Consider the following 22,714-nt stretch of genomic DNA (forward strand, 5'->3'; position numbering starts at 1 on the left):
CCTGGGGATCTTGTTAAAATGCAGATTCCGATTTAGTATGTCTGGGGTGAAGCCCTAATACTGCATTTTAAACAAGCTCTCAGGTGACTGCTGATGCTGCTGGTCTGAGGACTCAGCTTTGAGAAGTAAAAACCTAGGACTCTGATGTGCAGCACGTATCATGCCTTCCTTTGGCATGTTCAGCCACTGGATGTTTGGTCCATTTGAGAACACAGTCACTACCGATAAATTCAGATTAGCTCGTCTGAATACCTGACCCAGAAAAGCACCACTACAGAAAGCAACTGCCCTGCTCCCAATGAACAATTCCTTTAGTGGCAAAACTTTAGACCAAATGAAACAAAGTAAAAAGTAGAAATGAAGTATAAAGAAGTAAAAGAACACAGAGGAGGCTCAAAATGAGAAAAGCCATTTTGAGATTAGCCCCCACGTGCTCACTTGGGATGCAAGACTTATAAAAGTGAGAGCCGGTGCTTCCCTGGTGGCACAGTGGTTAAGGATCCGCCTGCCAATGCAGGGGACATTGGCTCGGGTTCGAGCCCTGTCTGGGAATATCCCACTAAGCAACTAAGCCAATGTGCCACAACTACTGAGCCCATGCTCTAGAGTCTGTGAGCCACAACTACTGAAGCCTGTGCACCTAGAGCCCATGCTCTGCAACAAGAAGCCACCGCAATGAGAAGCCTGCGCACCGCAACGAAGAGTAGCCCCCGCTTGCCACAACTAGAGAGAGCCCGCGCACAGAAACGAAGACCCAACGCAGCCAAAAATAAATAAAATAATAACAACAACAACAAAAAAAGTGAGAGTCCATGTTACTTTTAAAAAGGAGAGTCCCTCTAGAACGAAACAAGACCTAATCTCTTATTTACCACCATATGATCTGAAGAAGTATAAACAGATTAAGCTTTTGAGATTTTTAAGGCAAAAATACAACAGAGAAAAACCATTATTCTGACTCACCTTATAAGGGCAAGCAAATTGTCAAGAAGTTTCAGAATCTGTTCTGTGCAGGGGTTACGGAAGATTGGATTTCCAGGCGGTGTATAACCCACCACAAATCCCCCAGCTTTGGCCTCTTCTAGGTCAGTGGGCCAGCAAGTTCGTTTCACAACACCCAGAATGCTATACACACAAAAGCTCATCTACAGAAAAACATAAAAATGAAAGGTAAATATAAAAGGGGAAGAAAAGACAAAAGTGCTATTAGATATTTGCAAGATTATGGCAAAGATGACATAGAAGTTGGACAAAAGGAAAAGACGCCCCCCCCCCCCCCCCCACCCCTGTCCCTTCCTTTAAGGTCAAGTCCAAAAGGGATCCTTTCAATGCCATCTTCAGGACCAGTGGTAGGCTCTAAAAGCTTCCCTTTCATGAGGATATCCTTCCAGAGGCTTACAGGACCCCAATTAGAAGGTGGCTTGGACATACTTCAAAATTTGCCATACTGCCAACATTTCATCTTGTTTTTGAGTTGTTTGGGCCTTCAAAGATTTTGCCCTAATCCTCACTCATAGTACTTTCTACCAATTGACTACTTGCCAGGTTAATTAATAAGACTTTTGCCGTTATGGAGCCAGGAACAATGCTTATTTGAATAGCAAGCAAAGAACTGGAAAATCTCAGGTTTGCAAGTTAGGCCACCATTTAGGACTTTACTTCCCAGAGAGCAAAGGCAGGGAGAACCCACCCTGCTGACCAAGTTCTGACCTACTTCCTCATTACACCTTCAGTCCTCCAAGCTATTTACAGATCCTTAAAGCCAAAATAATGATTTCATAGAAAAGACCACCTGCTCTGCTGTGAGAACTAACTCAAGAATTTAAGACTAAAGAAGAAAAGAAAGGAGACACTAACGGAAGTGGAGACTCCCAGATTTCTTGCTCGTACACAAAAAAACGTAAGTCTACGAGAACCTGGACAAATGACAACACCCTACTCCTACCTGTGGCCTACGCACCCTCCCTATCCCAGGAGAGGCTTACTCACTCGTGCACGGTTTAAGCCACAGGGATCCTCCAGGCCTGGGTCACAGCTTGTCCGATCTGCACCCACATAGGCAATAAAAGCATCAACATCTGACAGCACTCTAAAGGTTGGTGGGGGAAAGACAAGTTACAGCATGATTTTAAGCAAGGATAGTTTCTTCCTCAAGAGCTAATAAGCTGTGATTATTTGACCCCCAAAGAGCAGTTGTTACAGTGAGAGGAATCTAATCAAACTGTCAGCTGTCATATGAAGATTTATTAACTTCTCTTCCCACTTCTAAATGTTATTAGTGACACTTTAAGAATCAAAAAGGGTACGAGCTTGAGAAGGCTGTGTGGGCACAGAGGGGTGTCTGTGCAGCTCCTACTTTGTACGGCCCTACTGGCTGTTCTCACTTCTTTACATGTGCTGAAGCTGCAACTAGACACCACAGCAGACCTCACTCTGGCGTTCCAACCCACACTATCCATCTTAGTCATTTCGTCTCTGTTCCTACGCCTCTGCAGAGCAAGGTGATGTTTTCGGCACTTCACTTACAAGACTGCTTTTAGAGCAGCGGTGCCACCTCTTTGGCACCACAGGGACTGGTTTCGTGGAAGACAATTTTTCCACAGACCCGGGGTCGGGGGCGTATGGGGGATGGTTCAGGCGGTAATGCGAGCGATGCGGAGCGGTGATGAAGCTCTCCTCTGCTGCTCACCTCCTGCTGTGCAGCCCAGTTGCTAACAGGCAGCGGACCAGTACCGGTCTGTGGCCCGGGGGGGTGGGGACCCCGGCTTTAGAGGCCTTCAGCTGTCACTGATAGTGCCACTACACCTCGATATCCTTACACCCCGACCCCGGACATAGTCTTAGAAGAGAATGGGTACTCAAGTGCAGTCAAGGTCAAGGGCAGAGGATCTCCCTTACCTGTGCATGTCTTCAGAAAGCCAGATGCTGGCCACGGGTGCCATCAGCTCCTCCAGAAACACCTTCTGACGCTCGTAGTTCTTGAACTGGTTACTAATGAGAACCAGGGCTTCCATGAGGGCACACTTCTCCATCTGTGTCAGGAGCAGCTCATTGGAGAGGAGCTGCTTCACATGGTTATACAGCATGTCAAAATTGGGCTGCATTTCACAAAGAAAAAAACCCAGAGGTGGTGAAGGTCTGAGTTTCAAGGCGTGGTGGGTCACTCAAGGAAGGTAAAAAAGAGGATGAAGACACTTCCAGGACAGTCAGGCCAATAAGACTGTCACTTAATAATTTAATTACAACACTCTTCTTGTGGCTGAACAGGCAAAGGCAATTTAGGTTTGAGTATTTGGGTCACTGCGCTTTCCGACTCTCCAACTGTGAAAAACATCTGTCTTTTATTTCTATATCAACTTTTACAGTACCTTCATGGACAAAGATCAGTTTGTTTTCTATACATATATACTTATGTATATATATTTTATAGAGAGAGAGAGAGAAAAGGAGGGAGATGGGGAGAGAGACAGACAGACACACACAAATAACTGCTGTGTATTCAGAGAAGAAATCTTTGGTTAATTTGTTATCTGGAGTAGTGCTAAACTTCTTACAGAAACCCTCCAAAAAAGGTTGGGGTTTGCAGCTGGCTTCTCTCAAGACTAGGCACATCACTTGGCAGTGGTGGTTAAGAACAACACACATAGCACGGTAAAGAGGTGTACACTGACAGGGAAAACGTGGTCATCCATGTGGAAGAGAAAAATTCATTCTGAGGCAATATATTTGCATTTCTAAACTTCACTGAGTAACTCTGGAGTTGGGGAAGACCAATCTTATGTGAGGTATAATTAGGTGTGGATTTATAGAGAAATGTACCCAAACTCGGCATGTCTCAGTGGCTACCTGAACAGAGTCCAGGGCTTACCAGCACGAGCTGGGGGTAGTCACGACACATCTTGATGATGGAGGAACAAGCATGTCTCCTCACATTCCTCACCGCCCGGGTCCTGGGTGCCTGGGAAGAGATATTCGATAAACTTAAAGCTGCTTTTAATATAACTAACAGATGCTGCAGAGAATCATGTAAATATCTCCTTCAGAGGTAAATTCACAATTTTCACAGCTAGGGGAGTATAATCAAGTGATATTTATAGTTAGCAAGAATCCACATGTTGACTGTTTGTCCTAGAGTATCTCTAGTGCAAAACAGCCCATCATATGACTATCTCCTGCCTTTATTAACCCCGTTTGCGTATTAGAAAAATCTACACTAAGTGTTGGGTATTCACATTTTTGTTCTTAAGAAGTTAGAATTGGTAGGCTGAATTAATGATCTTACCTTACTTTCCTCAACAGTTTCAAAAGTGACAGATGAAAATAGCTAAGGGGAAGAAAAAAGGTCACTCATCAGTACCAAATGCATAAAGTATTTTACAAAGTTTCTAACAAAATCCCTAAAGTGCAAACAATACGGTAACAAAAAGGTTTTCAACTGGCATTACAAAGTTTCAGATGTTCATTTTCTCGGATAACTGCAAGAGGCTTGAGATTCACGATTTTACCAGCAAACACTTTACGAAGATAAAGGCCACAGAATCCCAGAACAATCTAGGCTATCACCCAAGAACTCAGCCATGGTCACATCTCCCCACTTTTTGTTAAAAGTTGAGTGGTCTACTCTCCCTGATTCCATTTCATAACTTCCCACTTACTCCTTAACCCAATGCAATGTGACTGCTGCCCTAGCCACTATGATGGAATAACACGCTGACAAAGGTCTAGAGGAACCCAATGGACACTCTCCAATTCTTAAAGAATTTCTGTGGCAACAAATGAGTCCACATTTTTGAAGTTCTCCTGGACTTTGTAACACAACATTTTCTCCATCTCTCTGGCCATCCCGTTTCTTGTTCTTTGAGGGCTTCTCTGCTTGAGCTACATGTCCAACGCTACATAAAACTCCTTTTTGCTAGGGCTTCACCTCTACTATTGGCATTTCTATGATGGCGATGCCTTAATTTTCTCTCGTAATTTTCTGAATCTAGACCTTTAACCTCCAATAGCCAGTTTAGCACGAGATGTCTCCACTGAGATATTATATGTATACTTCAAACCTAGTCCTGCAAAACAGAACTCACCCCTTCTCTGCCTTACTCCTTCCCTCTCCTGGTCCAATATTCTCACTCAGGTGGTGCTTCACCTCTCACTAGTCACCTCAACTGGACTCCAAAACCTTTCCTCTTACAAATCACCTCCCAACCTGACAGCACACATTGATACCTCCTCCTTCAGGTACTCTTTTCCATCTCAGTGTACATGTCTACTAACTGCAATGCCACGTAGGTACCGCATCTGTCTATGTGCCTTTCTCCCCAAACAGAGAGGTAGTAAAGGACAAGGCATTCCTACTAGCATGGTGCCTGCTCCACATTAAGTACTGAGTAAATATCTGATAAATGAATAAAGAACTGTTTATTAGCTTGTCTCATATACTTACAAGAACAGTTACAAAAAATAATTAGCTTAGAAATGCCAAAATAAAGTTTACAAAGGAGAGGGAGTTTACCTTAGAGAAGACCTGGGGCAGGAACTCTGGTCTGTAGGTGACAAATGGAAAGAGTGCTGAGACATTAGTGAGGACACAGGACAGGATGAGGGGATCCTTGGTGTCAAAGTTCAGGACCATCTGCAATAGCTCTACTCCATCATTAATAGGAATTTCCTGTGATACAGACATGAAAAGAAGGTTGACATAACTGAAAACCACTTTTGCTAAATTTCCTTCACACTCTATATAAATATGGTTGTCACATATGGTTTTATATAGTGCTTCTTAACCCTTAAAATTCTAAGCATTACCCCATGTTATTAAAATTTTTCACAAATGATGCTGCCATTATTAGGGATGTAGCATTACCTACGACTAGAAATTGAACAAACTCAGAATGCCATCATTTCAAACTGAAGTGAATATAAAAACAGATGGAGTTAATGATCCTAAGATCTAATTTGTTAATAAGCCATTTATGAGAAAAAGCACTGTATTTCACTTATCTTCAAGGGACTTAGATTCTTTCTACAACTAACCTAGAATGAGTTAAGACGAATTACCCCAAAATAAGTGATCCAATTATTTTTAATCTAATTAACACAGTTAATATAGTATATGCTGTTATCTGGTTTAATCAGATTATTCAGGAAAGAGGGACACAGATCAGCCATCATGAATATTCTGGTCAATTTGCCATCAATTGGCAGGTATCTCTTAGATTTTCCAATTCAAGGCTTCCATCACTGTCCTCCCTATAATAGTTACCCTACCTGTGGTTCACTGTACTATCAGGCTCATCTTATTATCCCCTAAAACGAATACTAAACACCGCGGGGCTTAAAGTCAGAGAGACCTAATTTGGGTCCCAGCTCTAATTATTAGCTATTTGACCTTGAGCATGTTATTTACCCTCTCTGAATCTCAGTTTCCTCTTCTGTAAGATGCACACTCACATATTTTCCTATCCCACTGCCAATTTTAAGAAGATCAAAACTGGGGACTTCCCTGGTGGCACAGTGGTTAAGACTCTGCGCTCCCAATGCAGGGGGCCCAGGTTCGACCCCTGTTCAGGGAACTAGATCCCAGATGCATGCTGCTACCAAGAGTTCACATGCCACAACTAAGAAACCGGCGAGCCGCAACTATGGAGCCCGCCTGCTGCAACTAAGACCTGGCGCAATCAAATAAATAAATGAATAATAATTTTAAAAAGATCAAAATTGTTATGCAATCAGCACAATAAACAATTACTTACTTCTTTATCTAATGTTCGAAACATCTGGTTGATCACACTTTCCAAAAAAAAGGTCATGGCTTCCCACTGCACAAATGAAGGTGAGAAGATGGAGCAGAGGCTGCCTTCTCCAGTTCCAGCTGCAGGGGAACAGGGTTTTAAAAAACACACACACACACACACACGCACGCACGCACGCACTTATAAACACTGTAGGATCACAGAAGACACAGAGACCACGGGGCTGTAGAAACCACTAGGTAATTTCACAGTTGAAGGAACAAGGTAATCTAACCCTTCTCAGCCTGGGAAAAGAAAAGGAAGCAGAAAGGGATCCCTATCCTGCCTCTACCTCTAAAAACAAACTGTCTAAATTCACCTTTGTGAGCCTTGTCTGTAAAGCCAGTTTAAGTACTGAATGAGAATATACATGTAAGCATCAAAACCAGTGCCTGGCCAACTGAGAAATATTAATTAATTTCCCCCCCCTTTCATAATCTGTCCATGGGAATCTAAATAATTATGATATCTAAGACCATAAAGAATCTTTCCAACAAGGAATTGCTGTAAGATACAAAATGCTGTTCACACCCAGTAGCCTCATGACAACTGCAAGGGCCCTGTGCAGAGAACTGTGCCACCCTCCAAGTTCACAAGTATCATCAAGTTCCCTGGTGGCCTAGTGGTTAGGATTTGGTGCTGTCACTGCCATGACCCAGGTTCGATCCCTGGTCAGGGAACTGAGATCCCGCAAGCCACATGGCGCGACCAAAATATGAAAACAAAGAAAAGAAAAAGCCCCACAAGTATCATCAAAGCCCGTCGCTTAGACAGCAAGGCCCCCGCGAAACGAATTACAAATTACTTTTCTTGCTTCCATACAGTGCCCACATTTACTAGCTTCATCTTGGTACAACATATTTGGGCCTCTGCAAACCTTCAAGTTACTAGATACCAGGGAACTTTACAGTCAACTGTGAACACATAAAACTGAATGTTAAATCCCATGAATGTCAAGTAACTAGTGTACTTGGTAACTGACCATAGTATGGACTTTTTCCAAAGCAGTGACTTACACCCTTTCCTTACAATCCTCTCACCCACTGCCTGCGTTAATAAGATGACAGACAGAAGATACAGAGCACTGAGAAGTTACCTAGCTTATGCTTTTGGGTAGAGGGGGGTTATTTTGATTTTAAATAAAGTGGCATTTCCCAAAGGCTCTGAGGGGGCTGAGCGATATGGGAAACCCCTGCACTGCTTGTTGTGCCCGACTAACAAGTCATTTTTTCCGAGTTTAAGAGAAATGCCATGCAAGAACTTGGTTGAACAGCTTTAAAAAGTTAGGTCTAGACATGTTTGTTAGATGCTGCCTGAGGTGAAGTAATAAAATCAACAATAAACAATTGTTGACTCTGTTAGAAAAGAAAAATGAAGGCAAAACCGATAGGGTCATGGTTTTACCCTAATTTAAACAGAGTTAAAATCTTGTATTATATCTGCTTTCTCTGCCTGTATGTGCAAATGAAAAGGCTCACTCTCTAGGATGGAACTGGGCAGTGAGCAAAGCGGTTTTTGAACACTATTAGCATACTGTTTTGAAATGTGGCTCAGAGGTTTATTTCTACGTACAGTTTTGATACATAGAAATACTTCACTAATGTTCAGTTGGAAAAAGAACAAAAGAAGTCTTACAGTTCATGGATCCAGTATCAACAGAAGTTGAGAGTTGATACTTTAGCCACTCCCCAGCCATCTGGAAGCTAGTCTTGGGATCCAAGCGACATGCTAACCTCATTACTTCTCCTTGTTGAGCCCGAGAGGCTGCCAAGAGAAAGACATGAATCAATAACCGCATATAACAGATACTTAGTTAATGTTTATTCATTTATCCATCCCAGGAGGAAAACATTCAAGAGATTTTGTTTTGCAGACTTATGCTCTGAATCTAACAAATGTTCAGTAAAGCTTTGTTAACAAATCTAGCAATTTTCAAAACTAAATTCTAAGAAGCCACCATACCAGCTAGACGCTATAAGCGGCAAACCAAAAGTGGTCTCCCCTTTCTGTTGGAATTAAAAGGAGATCAGGCTGGTACAGATGTAAAATGGTATGGCTGCTGAAGAAAATGGTCTGGCAGCTCCTCAAAACATTAAACATGGAATTACCATATGATCTAGTAATTCTCTTCCTAGGCATATGCGCAAGAAAAATAAAAACATACGTCCACTCAAAAACTTGTACTGGGCTTCCCTGGTGGCGCAGTGGTTGAGAGTCCGCCTGCCGATGCAGGGGACATGGGTTCGAGCCCTGCTCCGGGAAGATCCCACGTGCTGCGGAGCGGCTAAGCCCGTGCACCAAACCTACTGAGCCTGCACTCTACAGCCCGTGAGCCACAACTACTGAAGCCTGCGCTCCACAACAAAAGAAGCCACCGCAATGAGAAGCCCGCATACCACAATGAAGAGTAGCCCCCGCTTGCTGCAACTAGAGAAAGCCCGTGAACAGAAACAAAGACCCAACACAGCCAAAATAAATAATAAGTAAATAAATTTATTTTAAAAAAATAACAAAAAATCTTGTACCCAAATGTTATAATAGCATTATTCTTAATAGTCAAGATGTGGAAACAACTCAAGTATTTATCAACTTATCAATAGATGAATAAAATGTGGTATATCCATACAATGAAGTATTATTGGCAATAAAAAGAAATGAAGTACTGATACATACTACAACGTGGACGAATTTTTAAAACACTACGCTAAGAAAAAGAAGGCAGTTACCAAAGACAACACACTGTATGATTCCATTTATATGAAATGTTCGGAATAGGTGAAAGATAGAAATAGAAAGTAGATTAGTGCTTTTCCAGGGCTGAGAGGGATAAGGGGATTGGGAGATGACTGCTAATGGTTACAGGGTTTCTTGGGGTCATGAAGATATCCTAACATTGACTGTGGTTGTGGTTGTACAACTCTGAAAATACAAAAAAACCCCACTGTATTATATGCTACAAATGAATGAACTGTATGACAAAGAAATTACATCAATAAAGTTGTTATTAAAAAAGGGGGGGGGGACCAAGTTACAGAAAACCCAGAACAGAATTAGGAATAGTGGGGTTTTCCTCTCGTTTTTAGAAAAAAGACCCATAATGTAAGATGGTATTTAATTCTAATATATGAATATAAAAAAAAATGAGAGTGCCTTACCTTAAGTTACTATCTCTAAACTTCAATGTCCAAAGGCGGTGTATGTGTGTATATGTTTGTGGGGGTGTGTTTGTAAGAGATAAAACAATGTGTGGAATAAGTACAATCCCAGCACTCTCTGCAATGTGCAAATGGAGATTAAACAGGCTGCTGTCCAGACTTGGGGCTCTTTAATACAGAACCTGAAGGGCCATGCACCATGACTCATAACACTAGATGCCATTCTGAGACTGGAAGAAATTCCAGGCCAATTCACTCACAGTTGAAGAAAGCATTGAAGTCCTCGTCGCTATCAAAATCAAATCGAGAGTATTCACAGCTAGGGCTGTCTGTTTTAGAAGGAAAGCCCATCTGGAAAGAGAAACATAATTGGGGTACGGGGTGAGGGTTTTCATGAGATATATGATGATAAATAACTGCTTCTGGTCTACCCCTAAGTCTACAATTTGCTTCCAGCAGGAATAATCCTGGGAGTGGTAGAAAGAGAACGTTTTTTATTTGATACTCTCTTCCAGGTTCCTCAGGAAAAATTAAATTCTGGAATTAGTTTAAGGTCTTTGATTATAAAGATGTCCCAAAACAAAGTGCTGATACAGCTTGCAATAAGTAAAAGAATTGAAACAATTTGTCTTCTTAAATGCTGAACCCTGGAAATAAGCATGTAACTTTTTATGTTTCATTCAAAAAGTACTGGACCATGACGGCAGAGAACTAGAGGATGGTGTGCAACGTGCTAGGTGAATTCCTTGAGGAAATAAGGGGACCCTTGAATGGGTCCTATTCTCTGATTTTACAAATCAAGATGAAGCATCTGTCAGCTGCAAGAGCCTTGAACAGATCTCAGTGTTCATAAGCAACCCTCTATTGAGGTAATGAGCAATCTGCTTCCATTCTCCCCTTCTCATTCACCTTCCTGACCCTCACTTGGCCTTCAGAAAGTCAGACATTACTTCCTCTTGGAATCTCCCTGACTCCACCATCCTTTCTATTTTTAACCTCTGAAAAGCAATGATCATATTGTATGGTCATGGTCACTGCTCTCATCCTATCACTCTTTTTCCTAGCACTTAGCCCAATGCTTGGCATATAAGTGCTCCAAAATATGAAAGAGTAGATATTTCTTCTTGAGGAATATAAGACTAATATGCCCAAGGAAAGGATCTTAGTGACCAAGACAGGGCTGTCAATGATGCCATCTAAGTCTTATGATGTGTATTCCCCGACATTCCACGTTTTACATTCCCACTGCATACCTTGACCAAGTTAGTCATAGAAGCACGAAGATATTTTGGTATTATTGCTAATAGCAAAGGGTCACGGGATAGGATCTCATGCCGGAAGAGGGCTCCCCAAGTCATCTGAGTTGAAGAGCGCAAAAACTAAAGGGAAAAAAGAAAAAACTCAGTTTAAGGATTTGGGTTTTATATACCAAGACTATTACTTAGCTCAGCAATTATCCACTATATTTTTCCATGGAAATAAATATCTGTAATACTTTGAAACTGCCCATACTGTAGTACAGCAGTAATGACTGCTCACTATGGACCGTATGTTAATAAGACAGACTGGGTCACGTGCAATTCCCGGAGTATGAGCTGAATTCTACCACTTTCTGTTTTATGCAAGAAATGATATAGGAACCTCAGGATGATATTACAAGGAAAATCTTGGACTGGATAAAATTAATTTTATAATAACACAATTAATCAGACTTTGTATTTAAAACGTCTTTAGTGGTAAATCACCTGGGACATACCTCATATCTGATTAAGCCTTATCTGAGGGGTAACTGCTGACCTAGACTGTAATGCTTAGCTCAGGAAGAAGACTCAGCAATTTTCTTAATGAAATGCTACTACAGTTATTCCCTAGGATCTTAAGAGTCACATTTTATACTTCAGCTGCTAATTACTTCAGGCCATAGTGCTTGATTTTAATTTACCTAACTAAAATTTTGAGAAGTCACCTCCATAAAGTTTACCTGACTTGGATGAGTTGTGAAAGCCAGAAAAGATTCCAGGTATTTTCCAAAGTTTGCTGGTGTTTCTACATCAGAATCCACACCCTGTAGGACAAAAAGACCACTACATTAACGATGTTGATGGGGAGGTCAGGGTAGAGAGTGGAGTAACAAATACTGACAACTTATACCCTCAAAAATTTCAGGTTTGAAAGGACTTTATACTTCCTTGTGGCCTAAGGAAGGCATCATTTCAAGGGCTAAAACACAGGAAAGCTGTTTTACCTCCCTAACCATCATCATTAAAACCTATTCTGTGGTCAAATAGTAAAACAAGAATATTGATTTCAGAAATCCATATATTTCTTCAGATCTACTCTAATCACATCTCTGTGACCTAACCTAGTAAATAACCACTTGACGGTACACATCTTATGTCTGAAGTTCCATCCTCTCTAGCCATTCAAGCCACCACAAAAAGGCATAACATCAAGCGCAAATGTCTGTACCAATATCCTTTTAACACATAAGACTGAGTATTAAACATTTCCCTAAAGACAGTTAATTCCAGGTCAATCAGACTAAAGTTTTCTTTTATGATCTAATAATACATCCTTTAGATTTGGGAAAAGTGTTCTTTATTCAAATCCATAATGTTTCATGACCTAACAGGACTTTAAAGGGTAATGCACTCGGCAGACTGAAGTTTTACAAGTACCAAAATGAACAGGAGTAGCAACATTGACTTTAGTCAGATGTTATAACAGATGGAATAACAGATGTGAATGTTTACTATTGACATTAATAATTGATTTGTTAAAAAAAATCTATATCATTCAAACTCAATTAAAATAATTTAATCTACAGAATTATAAGAAATAATCTGTAGGGAAATGCCCCCTCAGGCTAAAATCAACGGCATGTGTCACCCCTTACACAAATATAACTTTCTAAATCCTCTCCTCAAATGGCCCTGAAACTCTCCAGAAAGTGCTCACCAGCAATGCACACAGCTGATTGCCCAGCGCACACAACACCTGACAGAGTCTTTTCAGGAAGACATAGTGTTTTTCTACCAAGCCTCCTCCGTCAGCAGTCCTGAAGAGGAGAAAACAGTGTGATTAGCAGCACATCAAGAGCACCAAAGAGAGTCCCATGGAATGGAGCTGTATGTGGTCTGTGCTCCAACATTCAAATTTCAGTTGATTATTAAAGTTAAAAAAAAAAATCAAAAAACAAACCAACCCAAAAACCTCCAACCAAACACTGAAAGATCGATGAGGAATAGGGTTCAATGCCATCTCATCCTTCAAGAGACACACTAATTTGGGGTAATGCAGTCCTTGAGTACTTTGGGATAATATTGTAAACTCTGAGCATGACTCCACAAAGCAATATATATACTTATACGCATAAAAACTGCACAAAAAGACATTGGTTGATACTGAGGAAGGACTTAGAGAGATCTCTAGGGGAGCATGCAGTAATTCCTTACACCACTGACAAAATCAAAAGGACTATAATCAAGAGAATGAAAAGACAAGTGGCAGACTAGGAGAAAATATTTGCAAAAGACACATCTGATAAAAGACTGTTATCCAAGATATACAAGAACTCTTAAAACTCAATAAGAAAAAAATCTGATTAAAAAATGGGCCAAAGACCTTAATAGACACCTCACTAATGAAGACACACAGATGGGAAATAAACATATGAAAACAAGCTCCACATCAAATGTCATCAGGGAATTGCAAATTAAAACGAGATAGCACTATACACCTATTAGAATAGCCAAAATCCAGAACACTGACAACACCAAATGCTGGTGAGGATGTGGAGCAATAGGAACTCTCATTCATTGTTGGTGGGAATGCAAAATGGTACAGCCCCTTTGGAAGACAGTTTGACAGTTTCTTACAAAACTAAACATACTCTTACCATATGATTTAGTAATCACACTCCTTGGTAATTACCCAAAGGAGCTGAACATACGAAAACCTACACATGGATGTTTATAGCAGTTTTATTCATAACTGCAAAAATCTGGAAGCAACCAAGACGTCCTTCAGTAAGTGAATGGATAAATAAACTTTGGTACATCCAGACAACAGAATATTATTCAGTGGTAAAAAGGAATGAGCTAACCAAGCCATGAAAAGATGTGTAGGAACTATAAATGCATGATACTAAGTGAAAGGAAACAATCTGAAAAGGTTACATACTATATGATTACAACTATACAACATTCTGGAAAAGGCAAAACTATGGAGAAAGTAAAAAGATCAGTGGTTGCCAGGAGTTTGGGTGGGAGAGGAGGGATAAACAGGCAGAGCACAGAGCATTTCTAGGGCAGTGAAAAACCTGTAAGATACTATTATGATGAATATATGTTATTACACGTTTGTTGAAACTCAGAGAACGTACCCATAAAATGTATAACAGCAAGGTTAACCCTAAGGTAAACTATGGCCTTTGGATGATTATGATGTGTCAATGTAAGTTCAACAGCTCTAACAAATGTACCACTCTGACAGGGGATGGCTACAATGGGGGAGGCTATGCATGCGTAGGGGCAGGGAATATATGGGAAATCTCTGTACCTTCCCCTGAATTTTGCTGTGAACCTTAATCTGCTCTAAAAAAACAAAATCTTTTTTTAAAGATGGTATTAAAAACGTAACTTGGTATCTCATTTCTCCAAGTCATTTAGTTCAGATCAGTAATCACTTATGTGCTATTTTAGAATGCAAATACCCCTTTAAATTAAAAAAAAGATTATTTGGTGGAAAAACCTGACCTACAATGATGTAGGACGATTTACACTAACAAGAATTAATAAGGGGGCTTCCCTGGTGGCGCAGTGGTTGAGAGTCCGCCTGCTGATGCAGGGGAGGCGGGTTCGTGCCCCGGTCCAGGAAGATTCCACATGCCGCAGAGCGGCTGGGCCCCGTGAGCCATGGCCGCTGAGCCTGCGCGCCCGGAGCCTGTGCTCCGCAGCGGGAGAGGCCACAACAGTGAGAGGCCCATGTACCGCAAAAAAAAAAAAAAAAAAAAGAATTAATAAGGACTGGTGTGGACAGCAGCCATATTAGCGTGTTCTGGAGGCGTGCAGTATAACATAAAAAGCATGGGCCTCAGGGTAAGAAAGACCTAGGCTCTAGTGATGTTGAAGGACAGCGTGGCATCATGGTTTCTAGTGCAGGCTCTGAAGTCTGAGTTTGAATCACAGCTTTACTAACCAGTACCAGTAGCACAAATGGAGATAGGACACCTCAGTGTGAATGTCATAGTCTCTAGGGAACTAAGAAATGGGCCCTGAAAACAGTAACTACAGTGGCCACCCAAAAGATATGTTATTAATTTAATTAACAGGACTCCTTAAAAACAGACCTGTAGTATCCATAGGAAAGAGCCATCATAAAAGCTATGTTAGAATGGACAGTAAGAAATTTTAAGTAATATATCTGTGTCTCACATCTTTTCATTTGTCCCTGGCACCAAAAGTGAAGAAAGAGTATTGAAGAAAAATGGGTGCTGTGACAGTTTCAACTACTGTAATACACAGTTCTACCTGACTCCCTGGTAAGAAAAACATATCAGGAAATGCTTTAACATTTTTCAGAGCGATTAGAAGAAAATAAGCAGAAGCCACTATTTCAGGACATAGAATGTTTTTACAGGATTTATACACATATTCCACACTGACCACATTGTTCCTGCTGCTTCCTAGAGCTTCAGCACTTCAGGCATTGATTACTTTGACAAGGAGAGAGGGAGGAGTGTCTCGAGTTCTGCAATTAAGGAAGGCCCTGGGACATACTCTGGTCAGATCAGAGCATTCTCTGGCCTAGTCACCAAGGCTACTAGAAGGCTCAGGGATCATAAAAAGCAGACAAAGAGAAGCAAGGAGATGAGCTGTCTGGGGAGAATGTGGAAAACTGTGAATGTGAGTGGATGCTGAGTCAACAGCCACAACTTATTTCCAGCATAAGATCTTCAAAAAGGTGAAAAAGTCCCTTTAAGAGTGCCTGACTTTCCTATTAAAAACACAGTCAACTGACTGCCAACAGTCAAACAGGAACTTCAGATACATCCAAATGAGATACAAAAATGACAAAGAAATTAGAAAACACATAGAAAAGAAGATACTCACTGCGCAGCGGAGAGTATATAATGCATGGCAACATCTCCAAATAAGACCATCAAGGGCTTCCGGTCTTCCAACTTGCCCTAGACCCGATTTTAGGGAAACACAGGTAATAACTATGTTATTAAAAACCTCCAAGTACTAACAACTTCTATACCTATAAAATCAAATATACTGACTTCCTAATTTCTCACATAGCCCTGGGGCTAACTGAACACTGAAAAAAAACTCTTTAAATCCAAACCTAGATAAGACTTACATTTTAAAATGTGTTGGGCAATAATGATGATATGAAAGCAAAATAAATTACATCTGAAAATAACATTCTTATGGAGAAGAGTCACAATCCCATTTGTTAGCCAAGACAGCTACAAAGCCAGTAGAGTCACCTTCTACAATTCTTTGACGTAACACGATGTGAGTTTTAAACTTTAACATTACGCTTATATAGTTTAAGCATGAAGTACCAAGATTCACAGCTCTTTCAAGAACCAAGTAGTCCTACAAATCTCTATATATCCTGACAATGGATTCCTAGGATATCGGCAAACTGTTGTCCAAAAGGTTGGAGGCAGGTAATTAAGTTGATATCAAGTAAAACAAAAAAACAAACAAAAAAACCCAAACCTTTAAATGTCTTTCACCACAACATAGAATTAAACACACATATGCATCACTCAGAGACTGTCAAAGTCAGTGTGAAGTGGTAACTTACTTTCCTGCTGACTGCAATGAGAAGACACTCAGCTGCTCCCAGCTGAAGTTCCTGTTCGTTCAGAAGCAGGCACAGCATCTCCAGGAGTTTACAGTTTTCAGCAGTAATGTGACTCATGGACACCCAGTCAATGTAGCCCGCTAGAGTATTCAGTGCTGCAATTCCTACTCGACAGTTTGCTTGGGCCTGCATGAAAAGAAGTAACTTTTAGCCATTAAGTCCTCACTAACAGACAAGAAAGCTGTGATTATACCCGAGCTGCTTCTACTTTCTAATTCTAAAAAGAAAAACAAACAATAAAATGTACTCATGCAACTGTTACTGATAGGCAACTCAAAGGTTTTCTTCTGATACACACACTTATCAAATGATGGCATTCTTGATGCCCATCAGTACAACTATACTGGCATGTGTGGCCATTTTACATCCTTCAACAAATCTCAGATATTATCATTTTAACTCCCTTCCACCATAGCTCAGTGATCAAATAAACCAAGGCTGAGGGAATTCCCTGGCGGTCCTGTGATAGGACTTCTTGCTTTCACTGCTGAGAGCATGGGTCTGATCCCTGGTCGGGGAACTAAAGCTCCTACAAGCCGCACGGCACAGCCAAAAAAAGAAGCAAAACGAAAAAAAACCAAGGCCGAGGTCACCCTCCACTAGATATATGCATCCCTGTACCTGAAAGCCTCAAAGAAGCCTCCTTCCAACTCCACCAAGAGCTCTTACCTTTGACTCCTGAGAATTATCTGTCTTCTGAAAGAAAAGAAGTATAAGGATCTAAATGTTTTTAAAGAGCAAAAGGCTATGTAATAACTTTCCACCCCCATAATCTAGGCCCTTGAACAATGATTTTCCAATACTCAACTTTTAATCTTGGAAAAGAATACAACTTTACTAAGAATACAAAACTGATATTCTCCCAAAGAAGGACGGGTTATTTTAGTTTCAGCAATATGACAAAATCTACTAGAACATTAAGATCCACAAAGACAGTTTCAACGCACACAGTTTACAAAGAAATACAACTAACAGATGAACAATGAAGCAGGCTCAACATTGCTAGTGATGAAAGAAATATAGTTTAAATCAAAGTATTAGTATTTTTTCTATATTAAAATAGAGACAAATTATAACTAGCAAAGGTATACTGAAATGATGTAATGTTAATGGAAAAAAGCAAGAAACAAAATTAAAATGAGTACAATTTATGACCGTGTATGTAGGGACATAACTGTAGGAAAACCACAAACACAAAAATATTAAATGCTAAGTAGACCAAAATAATGTCTGTTCAGTAAATTATACAATTTATAATTTTACAAGCAGGAATAACAACTCCTGATGTACTTAAAAACTTACCACCATTAGCATCATAAAGGATTTGTTTTACAATTCCTTTTCTCGACTTTCAAAAAGTAATTTTTCTAACAAAGAACAAGTATTAAGCCCTCACCATCAGTGGTCAAAGAGCGGTGTTAATGGGGCAGAGATGAGTAGAACCCTCTCACCAGCATCTACTGATGCTGCCCAAGAAGGAAAGGGATCCAGGCAACAACAGCCAAGTCCAGCCTTCACCATCTCCTCCAACAAATCCTGCATTCCCATTCGGATCCTATCCTCCTGCCCCCTGGGACCAGTACAGGCGCCAGGTGATGGACAGGGAGAGTAAGCCTACTCATCCCATCCTTGTTTACCATTCAGCCTACTCCCTAGGTGGGAAGGTGAAGGGATGGAAGCAGAGAAGGAACTATGAGGAAACTGAGAAGTTTCAGGTACAAGAGATGTCCCTTGGTGTGCTCTGGTCCTGGTAGCCTGGTTTAACAGATGGAGATAATGGACACCAAGGCTAAAGAAAAACACCAGCGGATGTATTTCTAACTTGTGTCAGACCATCATCAATCGGCCCTGCTCTGGCATGTTGGCTAGATTTCTAGGGCACTGAAGCATTCATAATTTGTTCATGTCTCTTAGGGATTAAATCTCCTAGGGGAAAATGGAAAGAATACCTCTTTGGACTTCCCTGGTGGCTCAGTGGTTAAGAATCTGCCTGCCAGTGCAGGGGACACGGGTTCAAGCCCTGGTCCGGGAAGATCCCACATGCCGCGGAGCAACTAAGCCCGGGCGCCACAACTACTGAGCCTGCACTCTAGAGCCCGCAAGCCACAACTACTGAGGTCCGCACGCCTAGAGCCCATGCTTTGCAACAAGAGAAGCCACCGCAATAAGAAGCCCGTGCACCGCAACAAAGAGTAGCCCCCACTCGCCGCAACTAGAGAAAGCCCGTGCAGCAACGAAGACCCAACGCGGCCAAAAAAAAAACCCAACCTCTTTCACCCTCAATACACATAGGTTTTTAAATGCAAATACTTTGATATTTTCTTTTGTAAAATCCCAGGGAGATATGTGGGGGGACAGAGTCCATTCTGCTAAAAAGAATGGGGTGTGAATTCCACTATAATCATTTATTAGAGGATCTTCAATAATTATTCTCTGAAATTCAGTTTCCTCATCCATAATATGGAGACAATACTTTCTGACTCTTAGGGTTGTTTTGAGGATTAAATAACATGTAAAGCAAGAAAAAGTATATAACCATTGTAAAGCAATTATACTCCAATAAAGATGTTAAAAAAAAAAAAGAAAAAGTATATAGCATATATTAGGTATTCATTGTGAGTTTCTCCCTACCCTGACACCAATAGTACCTTGTCATCATCTGTGTTAGTATCTAGTGCTTCCCTGAAAATAGACTTAAGGAAGATGTCAGGGGCAGAAAACCCCTGGCAACCCAAATTTTAATGATTTTTTGTATGTGAAATAAGCATGTATGAGGATTCCAGATTAGGGTTCTGAAACCTCAATACTATTGACATTTTGGGTCAGAAAATTATTTTGGAAGATTGTTCTGGGCATTATAGAATGTTTAGCATCGTGCCTGGCTACCCATTAGAGGCCAGTAGCAACCCCTAGTTGTGACAACCTGGGGGGCAAAATCGCCCCTCCTTTTGAGAACCATGGTACTAGATTACCTTTCACACAGCCTTCTTCTAAAGGCTCTCTGCTAAAACTGACAATGATTGGAAAGACAGTATCTGGTTTGCCTTTTTCTGCAGAAGAAAAACCTCATCAGGAAGAAATACCAGGAATCATGTAATCAAGATTAATAAAACTTGGCACAGTTTCCACTGCAAAAGGGACCAAGACTAAATGGGACATGGAAATTTAACAGGGATACTATCCTGACCTATCAGGAATCTGGGTTTCAAATATTAAGAATTAACCTACAGGGAGTTCCTTGGTGGTCTAGTGGTTAGGATTCGGTGCTTTCACTGCCATGACCCGGGTTCAATCCTTGGTCAGGGAACTGAGATCGCACAAGCTGCACGGCATGGCCAAAATTTTAAAAATAAATTAAACAACAAAAAAAGAAATTAATCTTCATTTTTATACTATTTTCTTAGGAATTTTCTTACTATAAAAGGAATTATTTTTTTCTGGTAGGTATGGAAACTCACTGAATTGAGCTTCTTAGAAAATTAATTCCAGTTTTTCCTGTCATCTTTGTTTCTTTTTTGCTTATAAAATAGCCGTTCCGTTTACTAAACTGAACACCCTAGTTTCTTGCTAAAGGATTAACTTTAAAAAACAAACAAACCCACTCATATTAGAAAACAGAACTTTAGGGAGGTGGTATTTATCCCTTACCACTTGTTGGTACTTGTTTACATTTTCTTGAAGTGTGTTAAGTAGAAAAGTGAAGATTCTTTCCATGTTCTGGGTTAACGTTTGCTGGATATCCCTTCGTCTTTGAGGGGGTAACGTCTGAAAGGTCACTACGTCCTCTGCCAGTCGCAAAAGGATGAACATCACTAATTCTGTCTGTGTTTCCTATACCAATAGAGAGAAGGTACTTAAATGAAACTGAAATATGTTTTTCATTATAAATATGACCAAAGGCTCTTTTCTGCTGACAAGACAAACCAACCAACCAAAAACACCCTGAAGAGCAAACAAAAACAAAAACCTGAATTGGGGCTTCCCTGGTGGCACAGTGGTTGAGAGTCTGCCTGCCGATGCAGGGGACACGGGTTCGTGCCCCGGTCCGGGAAGATCCCACATGCCGCGGAGCGGCTAGGCCCGTGAGCCATGGCCGCTGAGCCTGCGCGTCCAGAGCCTGTGCTCCGCAACGGCAGAGGCCACAACAGTGAGAGGCCCGCGTACCGCAAAAAAAACAAAAAAAAAAAATCAAAAAAAACCCTGAATTGATACAGCTGTACTACATACCCCTTGTTTGGAAAGAATGTCCAATTCTATTAGCATGTCAGGCCAGTGCTGTGGCCACTCCCGCTTGATCATTTCTACTACAATTCGAGACAGAACATCTTTAATATGGTTCTCCTCTTCCAAAATGTTCAGTGTTCCCTGAAAAAGAATAAGAGATATTAAGAGGTCTGCAAGACTGAATTCAAGGGAAAAAATTGGGCTGTAAAAGTGTACGAAACTCATGAGCAGGCCTACTTTTAAACTAAACAGAATAAACAAACCTGTTCTCCATATCTGAGTCACCTGTCCTGAATTCTCACTAATCATCCTTCCCACTTAAAGCTTAACAGAGGGTTGCATCAGCTAATAAAATGGCTGTCTCATGGAGCAAGGAAGACATCACTGCTCTTCTCCTTTACAAACTGAAGAGACTCTCATATTGATTGTTTTCATTTTGTAAGAGGGCCAGGGTGGAAAAGTATGGAAATAAGGAACACATGGAGAGGCTGATAAAGTGGGACAATAAGGAGCAACTGAATATTTTACCAATAGTTCTAGTATTAGAAGATACAGAAAGACCATTACTGGGACTCTCTTCTGAAGTTTGATATCAAGACTAATGAATTATGACTTCTATCAAGTTTCCCCAGAATTAATAAAATACAAATCCTTAGCTAGCTAAGTTAATAATTTTGAAGGGAATTTTTTTTTTCTATTAACAACACTAGACTTTGGGGACGTAAAGGGGTGTGAATTCCCATTTTTATGCCCTTTGTGAAACAGAACATAAAAGGCTATGGATTCTAAACATGTTCAAAGTCATATTCTAACTCCTGAATCAAACTCATTCAGCATATTTTTTATTGCTAATATCATAAAGTAATTCACTTTAGAATAAAAGGAAACAAATAGCAAAGTGTAATCTAATTTAGAATTGATTAATCTAAGACTCTCACTCATTTGCTGAAAATGTTTAATCTGTCTGCCCTGTCTTCATAATTTTAAAAACAGAAGCCAACACATAAGGGATTAATTAAATCCAGTAAGAGAAACGTGATGAACTGTGATTTCTAGTGATGGTGGTTCTTTTTATCTTGAAGGTAACATTTAATATTATATAAAGCATGCTGTTTGACCTATGTAGAAGCAGTGAATTTTTACACAAATGCTACATTGGAAAAGTTACACTTTGTCTAAACTACCTCGGAAACACAGGACTTCCAACCAACCATTCCTTACATTTGCAATCAGCTCCATGACACTGTTCTTCAGATAGACCTTCTCCAATCGAGACATGCTGTTCCACCGAAACCTGGCCACCAAAATGCATAAAGTCAACAGAACTAAATTAGAAGTCTTCTCTTCAGAACAGATTAGCTTTGATTACTGTGTTAAAATAATGCTGATGATTTCACTAAGAAACTATACTTTGGATTTTGGTATCCTTCAAAGAATGGACAGAAACAGTCCACATTTAACCAAAATGCTAACAGAAAAAAAGAGTTTTATATAGGCAGCAGTCCATTAATTAGAATCCACACAGGATCTGTGCACAGATGAGCTTTTCTCCTTGATTTTATTGACAGACCAAAAGCAAATATGTACCTGGGACAACTGCAACAATGTAGCTGATTTTCAGAAAATAGAATTTGAAAACACTAACTTCCTTTCTGAACTGGTTTC

At 40.5% G+C, this 22,714-nt stretch overlaps 1 protein-coding gene and 1 non-coding gene across 2 annotated transcripts in view; one reads left to right on the top strand and one right to left on the bottom strand.

The window, feature by feature from the left end:
* XPO5 (exportin 5) overlaps window positions 1-22,714 on the bottom strand; it is a 44,662-nt gene that overhangs the window by 20,111 nt on the left and 1,837 nt on the right. Inside the window, exons 2-20 of the mRNA XM_027126832.1 lie at window positions 22,637-22,659; window positions 22,271-22,374; window positions 21,053-21,190; window positions 20,474-20,656; window positions 17,495-17,521; window positions 16,766-16,951; window positions 16,057-16,133; window positions 12,902-13,001; window positions 11,925-12,008; window positions 11,197-11,322; window positions 10,204-10,294; window positions 8,424-8,552; window positions 6,750-6,868; window positions 5,510-5,665; window positions 4,283-4,324; window positions 3,869-3,958; window positions 2,899-3,098; window positions 1,990-2,089; window positions 964-1,145 (exon numbers count right to left, since the gene is read on the bottom strand). Of these exons, the coding sequence (XP_026982633.1) occupies window positions 964-1,145; window positions 1,990-2,089; window positions 2,899-3,098; window positions 3,869-3,958; window positions 4,283-4,324; window positions 5,510-5,665; window positions 6,750-6,868; window positions 8,424-8,552; window positions 10,204-10,294; window positions 11,197-11,322; window positions 11,925-12,008; window positions 12,902-13,001; window positions 16,057-16,133; window positions 16,766-16,951; window positions 17,495-17,521; window positions 20,474-20,656; window positions 21,053-21,190; window positions 22,271-22,374; window positions 22,637-22,659 (2,157 nt within the window). The remainder of the gene's footprint in view (window positions 1-963; window positions 1,146-1,989; window positions 2,090-2,898; window positions 3,099-3,868; window positions 3,959-4,282; window positions 4,325-5,509; window positions 5,666-6,749; window positions 6,869-8,423; window positions 8,553-10,203; window positions 10,295-11,196; window positions 11,323-11,924; window positions 12,009-12,901; window positions 13,002-16,056; window positions 16,134-16,765; window positions 16,952-17,494; window positions 17,522-20,473; window positions 20,657-21,052; window positions 21,191-22,270; window positions 22,375-22,636; window positions 22,660-22,714) is intronic.
* TRNAD-GUC (transfer RNA aspartic acid (anticodon GUC)) lies at window positions 7,397-7,468 on the top strand. The gene has a single exon. It is a non-coding gene; the product is annotated as a tRNA-Asp (tRNA).

This window comes from Aethalodelphis obliquidens, unplaced genomic scaffold (assembly GCF_003676395.1).
Source record: "Aethalodelphis obliquidens isolate GAN/ISIS:26980383/991018 unplaced genomic scaffold, ASM367639v1 scaffold31, whole genome shotgun sequence".
In the NCBI taxonomy this organism is placed as follows: Eukaryota; Metazoa; Chordata; class Mammalia; order Artiodactyla; family Delphinidae; genus Aethalodelphis; species Aethalodelphis obliquidens.